General features: G+C 36.3%; 2 protein-coding genes across 7 annotated transcripts; both read left to right on the top strand.

Annotated features, from left to right (window-relative positions):
* Nucleotides 1-813: 813 nt before the first annotated feature.
* Nucleotides 814-8,268, top strand: LOC109168120 (putative late blight resistance protein homolog R1A-4). Its single transcript, XM_019317164.1, has 3 exons — nucleotides 814-3,143; nucleotides 7,303-7,378; nucleotides 7,932-8,268. The coding sequence occupies exons 1-2, from the start codon at nucleotides 824-826 to the stop codon at nucleotides 7,374-7,376; spliced, it is 2,394 nt and encodes a 797-aa protein (XP_019172709.1). The 5' UTR covers nucleotides 814-823; the 3' UTR covers nucleotides 7,377-7,378; nucleotides 7,932-8,268.
* On the top strand, nucleotides 3,398-6,820 carry LOC109168121 (putative late blight resistance protein homolog R1B-13). Of its 6 annotated transcripts, none has more exons than XR_002051982.1 (7): nucleotides 3,398-4,228; nucleotides 4,364-4,474; nucleotides 4,903-5,076; nucleotides 5,186-5,277; nucleotides 5,891-6,086; nucleotides 6,239-6,300; nucleotides 6,399-6,820. XR_002051982.1 is itself a non-coding variant. In XM_019317168.1 (5 exons), the coding sequence occupies exons 1-2, from the start codon at nucleotides 3,449-3,451 to the stop codon at nucleotides 4,430-4,432; spliced, it is 849 nt and encodes a 282-aa protein (XP_019172713.1). In that variant the 5' UTR covers nucleotides 3,398-3,448; the 3' UTR covers nucleotides 4,433-4,474; nucleotides 4,903-4,913; nucleotides 4,970-5,076; nucleotides 5,186-5,214. The 6 variants fall into 6 exon arrangements, 4 of the variants coding, with proteins under 4 accessions (XP_019172713.1, XP_019172714.1, XP_019172710.1 ...); XR_002051981.1 differs by having other exon boundaries at nucleotides 6,239-6,325; XM_019317168.1 differs by lacking the exons at nucleotides 5,891-6,086; nucleotides 6,239-6,300; nucleotides 6,399-6,820 and having other exon boundaries at nucleotides 4,903-4,913; nucleotides 4,970-5,076; nucleotides 5,186-5,214.
* Nucleotides 8,269-8,965: the final 697 nt, after the last annotated feature.

Genomic DNA, 8,965 nt, shown 5'->3' with positions numbered 1-8,965 from the left:
TAACTCTATTTTAATTATATCAAGTTTGATATTGATGTATGTGGCGGGTTATGCGCAGAAGATGCATAAAATAGGAAAAGTGATAAGATTTTCAAATTCCTTTCAAGCTACGAATTGAAGAAACAAGCCAAGAGAGATCATATTAGATGGCTTGTGTTGCTTTAACTTCTCTCATTTCCACCATTGAGCTTGAATTTCTGGAACCTACCTCGAGGGTGAGGGTGTCTCTTCGTGATCGAGCACCAATCAAACCTTTGGTTGCAACCCTTTCTTCCTGGAAAGTCATTCTCCAGAAGGAATCCAGTGATGCATTGAAAGATTTGGAAATCCAAATCAGAGACTTTGCCCTCAAAGCTGAAGATGACATCGAAATACAACTTAGCAACTTTCTTGTAGCCAAAGACACGGAGCATGAAGAAGAAGCTTCCCAGGAACTCTGTCAAACCTTGCAAGAAGCGGCTGAAATTGCAGCGGGATTTCCGACAAAGAGGAACTGCGTGAGAGAGAGAGGGAGGTGACTTGTAATGCTTTAACTTCTCTCATCTCAACCATTCAGCTTCCGGATCTACAACAAACCCTTTTGGGGACACTGTCTCTCCATGATCGATCACCAATCATATCTTTCCTTGCAAACCTTTCTTCTTTCCAAGCCTTTCTCCAGAAGAAGAAGAAATCCAGTGGTGATGATGGTGGTGCACTCAGAGATTTGGAAATCCAAATCAGAGACTTTGCACTCGAAACAGAAGATGCCATCGTGTATAGAGAAAATGCTCCCCTTCAACTCGGTCAAACTTGGCTTGAAGCTGCAAAAAATACAACAGATATGTTGAAGATTCTAACTGGGGGAAAAGAGTCGTATGTAAGTGACAGAGAGATGGCTAGTGCTGCTTTAACTATTCTCATTGCAAAATTTAAGTATTACTTTTTGCAAATCTTCCCAAGTGTGTATGCTCGTGATAAAGCAACAATGATATATTTCTTAGCAAACCTTTATTCTCTGCAAGTCTGCTTAATGCAGATGAAATCCAATGGTGCTGCTGCAATCAAAATCAGAAACTTCGCACTCAAAGCTGTAAATGACATTGAAATACAGCTAAGCAACTTTTGTCTAGAGCGTGTAAGAAAAGCTTCCCAGATACTCCATCAAACCTTGCAAGAAGCTGCTGAAATTGCAGCAAAGTTGTTGAAAATTATCCACAAAGAACAGCATGAGAGAAAGAGGGTGATGACTTGTGGAATCAAATCCACTTTATTGGAACATTCTTCTATGCAAGTCTTTCTGAGATTAAATACTTTCATGACAAAACTTTATTATGACTTTTTGCATTCCACCCCTATAGTGCCTCTTGACGATGAAGCAGCAATGATATCTTTCTTCCAAAACCTTTCTTCTTTGCAAGACTACTTGCTACAGAAGGAGTCTAGTGGTGGTGGTGGTGCTACAATCAATGATTTGGAAACCAAAATCAGATACTTTGTAAGCAAGGTAGGGGATGACGTTGAAACACAAGTAAAAAATTTAGTTCAGGCCAAACACGACACTGAATATCAAGAACAAGCTTCCCAGCTAAATCAAACCTTGCAAGAGGCAGCTGAAACTGTAGCAGAGTTGTTAATGAGTATCAACAGTGAAAAAGAGTGTAAAACTGAGGTAGAGATGGCTTGTGGTGCTTTAAGTAGCCTCATGGGAACAATTGAAGAGTTTCTATATGCTGAAGTAGAAACGGAATCTTTCCTGAAGTCTCCTCATGATAAAGCTGGAATCAAATCTAATTTATTGGGAAAGCTCTTTTCTTTGCAAGTCTTTCTGCAGAAGGAATCAAATGGTGGAGGTGCTACAATGAAATATTTGGAAACTAAAATCAAAGACTTTACACTCAAAGCTAAAGATGACATCAAAATACAACTATACAATTTTCTTCAGGCCAAAGACACAGAGTATGAAGAAAAAGTTTCCCAGGAACTCCATCACACCATGCAAGAAGCAGCAGAAAGCGCAACAGAGTTGTTGAAGATAATCAGTAGATGCAATGAAGTTGATGACGCAAATGAAACTCAACCTTCAAATACTTGGTTAAAACATGCCTCCAGGTCTACGAATGTTGAGTTTGATGGATCCTCGCGTGGCCTTCTAATGCCTGGGGGCAGAATGGTTGGTCGTCACCATGATTGTACAGTGATAAAGGACCAACTATTTAGTTCTGAAGAACTAAAGGTAATCTCAATTGTTGGAATGGTGGGTATTGGAAAGACGACTGTAGCAAAAAATGTCTATGAAGATCCATCAGTTGCATCGCATTTTGATGTAAGAGGTTGGGTTACTATACCTCAAGACTACGATAAGAGCCGAATGCTAAGCGACCTTCTTCAGTCAATTACGCCAGCAGAGCGAAATGTAATTAACAAGAGAGGCACTCCAGATGAACTAGAAATGCAGGTACGTGAATGCTTACGTCGTTGGAGGTATTTAATTGTTTTGGACAACGTTTTGAGCAATCAAACTTGGACTGACATCATACAGTGCCTTCCTGATTACTGCCGTGGAAGTTGCATATTACTAACCACTAGTCACCTCAACCGATATAACTACCAAAACAAGTATATCCATAATATGACTTTGCTAAATCCAAAAGAAAGCTGGGAACTATTTTGTAATATCCTTTCTATTGAAGAGCACTTGGCCCCTAAGTTTGAAAAAATTAGGAACCGTGTTGTGGAGAAATGTGATGGATTACCTCAATTAATTGTTGAAGTTGCAAAGCGTTTATCTAAATGCAACAACATACAACAAGGGTGGAAAAAGATTGAAAAGGAATTAGAGTCATTGGGACTTCTAGATCGCAATGCACTTAGTGTTAGTTACAATATGTTGCCACATCATGTGAAAGTTTGCTTTCTATATTTTGGAGTCTTCCCAAAACGTAAAAGAATTCTAGTTAAAATGCTTATAAGGTTGTGGATTGCTGAGGGATTTGTGGAGCCATTGAAACATGAGTTAGAAGATCAAGCTTATGAGTACTTACAAGAGCTTATTGATAGAAGCCTTCTCTTAATTGAAGATCGAAGTTGTAACGGCAAAATAAAGACTTGTAGAGCGCACAGTGCCTTACATAGCTTCTGCGTAGGAGAAGCTCAAAGAGGAGGTATTTTATGTGCAGTAAATACTCAACAACATTCAGGATTGTCATTAAAAGAGTTTGCAAATTCCTGTCGTTGGTTAAGTTTTTACTCACATAGTTTTGACTATTATGTGCTCTTTGGTATAAACATCCCTCGCTCCATTTTCTTCTTTCATGAAAATCGTGAAACGTTTGTTCCTCCCAAGTTGTTAAGAGTTTTGGCTTTTGAAACTTCTATCTCACTTCAAAGAGTGCCAGTGCAATTAGGGGGCTTAGTTTTTCTGAGATACCTATCCATAACACAATGGTTTGAGGATCTGAATGATGTAATGTCAAATAATCCAAATTTAGAGACATTTGTTGTTTCCGGTAATGGAGCACCAACGGTCCATTTGCCATCCAGTGTTTGGAAGCCACCATACTTAAAGCATCTCGAACTTGGAAATTCATATATGGTAGATCCTCCATGTGCAGATAAAACGAATTTACAAACATTATCTTGGGTGGTGAGACCACTTCATTGCAGAAAACAGGTGTACAGCAAGTTCCCTGACATAAAAAATCTGAAAATTTTGCTGAAGGATGACATAGAGTCCAGTCACATTGGAGGAAGGTGCAGCAATCCTATTATTTTGGATCATTTTGACTATTTGAAAGCGGTTGAGAAGCTTAGCATTTCGGTTTCTATTGGTTGCAATGCTGCCCTTCCAGAACAGTGTATGTATCCTTCAGGACTGGAGAAGTTGAAGTTGAGTGGGACTAATATTTCTGAGAGGGATTTAAATGTAATTGCCATGTTACCCCAGCTTAAGGTGCTCAAGTTGGAAAATGCCTTCCATGGAACAGTATGGGAAGTAGCTGAAGGAGGATTTCGTCAATTAACATTCTTGCTCCTTGAAGCTAAAGAACTCAAGCAGTGGGTAGCTAACTTCCGTGAACACTTTAAGGAGCTCCGAAACTTAGTCTTAAGATCTTGTAATTGTTTGGAACAGATGCCAAAGGGTTTTACAGGTTACAAGTTGGAGTCAATTGAGTTGGAGGGGTGTCACTCTTCCCTTGTTGCTTCTGCCATGCAGTTACAACAGAAGAGAAGATCCAAGGATCTTGAGGTTAGGAGCTAAAGCAGTTTCATTCTTAATTTTTATTTGTTTTCTATTCAATGCTGATTTTTTATTTTTTTTTACAAAATCGGTTACTATTTTATTTTTCTGATCTCATTTTGTTTTCTTCGTTATTTTTCGCAGATCAAAATTTTGGACCCTAAATACGATGAATCACTAAATACACATACACATACAGAGGTGTCTATGTAAGATGACTTGGGCAGCCTCATAGGATATACCTATTAGAAAATGGTATGTGTTAGGTTACAAGTGCTGATTTTTCAACTGTGTAAATTATGCATTTAGAATCAGGCTTGTATAGTTGTATATACAAAATACAAATTCATATTTATAATTTAGAACAATATCATTCTATAACCAAGTTATAACCTGAAAGAACATCAGGGGTGGGGTTGGGAATGGTTTTGCTTACTTGTACAGATATATTGAAGGTTTAATTTGGTTGTTTCCTTGGACCTCAGCTTTTGAAATGTGCAGTCAAGATGACACTATGATCTAATTCAATAACATAATTGAAAGCAGTATTGCTTAACCTGGTTTTGTCACTGTAGTGTTGTCAAGGCGATTAAATAGCTAACGTAGTTACTTTCTTTGGTTAAAAGTTAATGATTCCTCATGAAAACTTACTACGACGTCATTTTGCATGATTACTACTGCAGAGTATCCAGAAGTTGGTAATAGATGGTACTAAAACATGGGCTCAAGAGCTTTCTGTCAAACACAGTGGTTGACTTTTTATCACCAAACATTGTGAAACAGATCTAATTTTGATGTTCCGTACGTCTTTTTGAAGAAATCATGTTGGTGACTGGGGCAAGCTGCCTGCCAAGCAGGTAAATTCATATTTCATCTAGTGCCTATATGAGATGATTAATATACTACTTTACATCTATATATGTTTCTGTTTTGCAATTAATCCCAAGTACAAATATGCGTTTGCAGATTGGTATATGCTAATTGAATACCATTTTGAAAAATTGTCAAGCTAGGAAGCTGGCTGGAAGCTGCTAGTCTCAAGTATTGAAGATCTAGAGGTAAGGAAAATTGCTTGGTTATTGCCTTCTAATAGAAGGATATGTTCTGTCTAAACTTGGCTGATTAATATTGATTTGAAAGGCTAAGTATACTTCTAAAACCTTCTTCATGAGATTGATTACATCCATTTCATGCATTCTGTAAGGTATTAAATCAAATATTTTACTGTGATCTTGGTTTCTAAATTCTAAGAGAGCGCTTTCAAATCCTGTAGTTAGTTTTCAAGTGATTTTTTTTTTACCATTTTCTTATAAGCTACTGAATGCTCTAGACTACAGATGCATCATGTTAACAGAGAAATTTTATTAGGCTGATCAGCTGATGTTTCTTTGTACTTTAATTTCATAACTATTGAACCACATTCATCAACTACTAATTATATTCTATTAATTCGATGATAAAATAGGATTACTATTTCAGTTAGGAAAAATACCTAGGATAAATGGACTAAACGTTCAATTTGCCAACAACTAAAGTATGGAATAAAAAATGGGGAAGCTGTATTTCTCTTGAATCACAGAATGAAATTATCTCACAAAACTTACACCTCTACAGTTGCTAAGAACTCTGCAATTTGTTTTTATGATAATGTGTTTCTTGCATCCTTTTCAGTGTAAACAGGGTAGTGAGGAGAGTTTGAAAAGGTTTACCAGTGACTTGGAGAATGGCTTCTATGGAAAAGTATGGAAGAGTTGCTTTGGTGTTTAACAGACATTTTGAGCCTGCGGTCAATTAAGTTGGATCAGTTGTTGCTTTTGCTAAGCAGATTTGAGACTGGCAAGTTGAAATGGGGAACTGCATTTTTGAGGTTAGAATCTACAGCATGTGATCGATTCTCAATTATGTAATTCTTTGCTATTCCATATGGATGCTAACTTTCTTTACAAACTTGTTATTATTTCTTTTTTTTTTTGATTTGATCTCATTTTGTTTTCTCTATTTTGCACTATTTTTTCATAGATCAAAATCCCTGAATATGATGGATCACAGATAGAAGAGTCTGTACTAGGCGACTTGAATTGGTCTGGCTCACAGTGAATTAAAATGGTATGTGTCAGGCTTCATTTGTCTTCGTACCTGCATGCCAAATGAAATGAAATGGTGTTGCTGCCTTGTTGAGATAATTGAAGGTTACAAATGATAATTGCTCTTGATTGACAAACAAAGTTTTAATGGAAAAATCAAGACTTGAAGAATGTATAGTGATTTGAGGGGATTTAGTTTTTCTAAGATACCTATCCATAACACAATGGTTTGAGGGTATGGATGATGTAGTGTCAAATAATCCAAATTTACAAACACTTGGGGTTGCTTTTAACAATGAATCACAATTTGGAGCCACAACTGTGCATTTACCATCCAGTATTTCGGAGGCACCACGGTTGAGGCATCTTGATCTTGACAATATGTGGATCCTCCAAGCATGGTTAAAGAGAATTTGCAATCATTATCTTGGATGGTCAGACCAATTCATTGCAGAAGAGAGGTGTATCACAACTTACCTAACATAAAAAAAAAAAAAAAAAAAAAAAAAAAAAAAAACTGAAAACTTTCTTGAACGATGACATAGATGCCAATCACACTCGTGGATCTTGCAGCAATCCCATTGTTTTGGATTATCTTGGCTATTTGGAAGAGCTTGAGAAGTTAACTATTTCTGTATAAGTTGTCTGTGCCGTAACCTTTACAGAAAGGTCTATGTTTCCTTCACAATTGAAAAAGTAGAAGTTGAGTGGGACTAATCTTTCTAAAAGGGATTTGATCGTAATTGGCATGTTGCCCCAACTTGTGGTGCTCAAGTTGGAAAGTGCCTTCCATGGAGCAGTATGGGAATTATCTGATGGAGGATTCCATAAATTAAAACTGTTGTTGCTTGAAAATAAAAAACTGAATTAAAGTGGTGGGAAGCCTGCCATAATCACTTTCCAATGCTTGAGCACTTAATCTTAAGATTCTGCAATTGTTTGGTTGATATCCCTCTGGGGTTTGCAGATATTCTCACCCTGAAATCAATTCAGTTGGAGTGCTGCAGTTTCCCTTATCACTTCTGCCAAACGAATTCAAGAAGAGCAACAAGATTGTGGAAACGATATTTTAGAGGTTAGAAGCAAAAGTGCTACTCAGTCTTGAACTCTTGATTTTTTACTCTGTATTTCTTTTCTATTCAATGATGATGTTATGTGCTCCCGTCATGGGCAAGAAAACATAAGGAAAAAGAAAGAAAGAATAATAATTGGAAAAGGAAAAGAAGAAAACACTGGGTTTGCTTGAAACCCAAAACTCCCTTTGACCCTGTTTGGGATTGAATTTCTGCTTGTCATTATTCTTAATAATACTCCCTTTTTATAGGGTAAAGTACAACTCATAGAATGACTAAATAATCTAAGTAATCTGCTGAAATCTTCTAAATAATTAAACTACCTAAATTAATTCGAAGACTAAGAATAATAAGGTAAATAACTATTTAGTAATTTCTAAATAACTATTTATTAGTTTCTAAATAACTATTTAGTAATTTATTAATATCTAAACTATGGAATATAATAAAATAAGACTTCCTCAGAGCATGTATCAGATGACTTTCTTTACAAAATCAGTTACTATTTCTTTTTCTGATCTCATTCTGTTTTCGATCTACATTGTTGTTTCATAGGTCAAAATCCCGGGCATTGTATATGATGAATCACAGAGTACAAATACACAAGTGTCTGCAGAAGAAGACTTAGCCAGCCTACCTCACCCTCTTGGAGTGAATTACTGGTAATGTACTGTTGTTACAAATGATACATGGACTCCTGCTTTCAAATCCTGTAGTCTGTTTTCAGGTGATGTTCTTTTTTTATCCATATCATTTTATTTTATGCTATTGAATGCTTTAAACTATAGATGCATTGTATTCTTGAAATAGCTTAGCTTCCAGAAAAATTGTATTCTTAAATAAATATGCTTTTCCCCAACAGAGAATGAAATGTTGTTTAACAGAGAGATTATGTTAGACTGATGTTGCTTTGTATTTTAATTTCATAACTATTCAACCACATTCATCAAATGCTAATCATATATCAACCACATTCCTATTTCTGTTAGGAGTTTTATGTGTTTCTTTAAATCTGCAAATTTATAGATATGGATATGGTGAAGAGGAAGTAGGGTACATGATATACATTACTATGGACAACATAAATTCATGTGTATGTACACAGATATGTCTCTGCCAATTATTGCTGTAAATTTTTTTAGCATTTTATGTTAAGCAACTCATTCTCTAGACTACAGACGTATTGTATTCTTGAAACGGCTTGCAGAAAAATTGTATTCTTCAAAGAAGTTGCAGAGCCTGTGGAATAAGCATGTCTTTCCCCAATAGAGAAATTATTAGACTGATGTTGCTTTGTATCTTATCTTTGACAGACAAATAGTTTCTCCTTTGCAGGCGATTAAAGATGATTTCGAGCCCTATGTCACTTGTAGATCGGGAAGGGCTACATCCATTACGATGAAGAATGTTTGAGGTTAGAAGCTACGTACAACATGCTTCATTCTTAACTTTTTAAGAAGGTATGATTACGTAACATGAGGTTAGAAGCTACGTTTGGCACCCGACTAGCGCCTAACGTATTTTGTAACCTTGTGAATAACTTATCTTTATAAGAAGCTAAGAAGGTATGATTACGTAACCAACAACCT

This window comes from Ipomoea nil, unplaced genomic scaffold, assembly GCF_001879475.1.
Source record: "Ipomoea nil cultivar Tokyo-kokei standard unplaced genomic scaffold, Asagao_1.1 scaffold3172, whole genome shotgun sequence".
Taxonomy (NCBI): domain Eukaryota; kingdom Viridiplantae; phylum Streptophyta; class Magnoliopsida; order Solanales; family Convolvulaceae; genus Ipomoea; species Ipomoea nil.
The sequence above is the reverse complement of the archived record's forward strand: the minus strand, read 5'-3'. Positions and strand labels throughout refer to the sequence as shown.

What these genes read in the sequence shown, in the direction of transcription:
- LOC109168121 (XM_019317165.1), top strand. Translation starts at nt 3,449, where the DNA reads ATGTCAAATAATCCAAATTTAGAGACATTTGTTGTTTCCGGTAATGGA. An exon ending in GAAGATCCAAGGATCTTGAG is followed by an intron (nt 4,229 to 4,902) that starts GTTAGGAGCTAA and finishes TTACTACTGCAG; the next exon opens with AGTATCCAGAAGTTGGTAAT.
- LOC109168120 (XM_019317164.1), top strand. Translation starts at nt 824, where the DNA reads ATGTTGAAGATTCTAACTGGGGGAAAAGAGTCGTATGTAAGTGACAGA. An exon ending in AGGAGAAGCTCAAAGAGGAG is followed by an intron (nt 3,144 to 7,302) that starts GTATTTTATGTG and finishes ATTCAGTTGGAG; the next exon opens with TGCTGCAGTTTCCCTTATCA.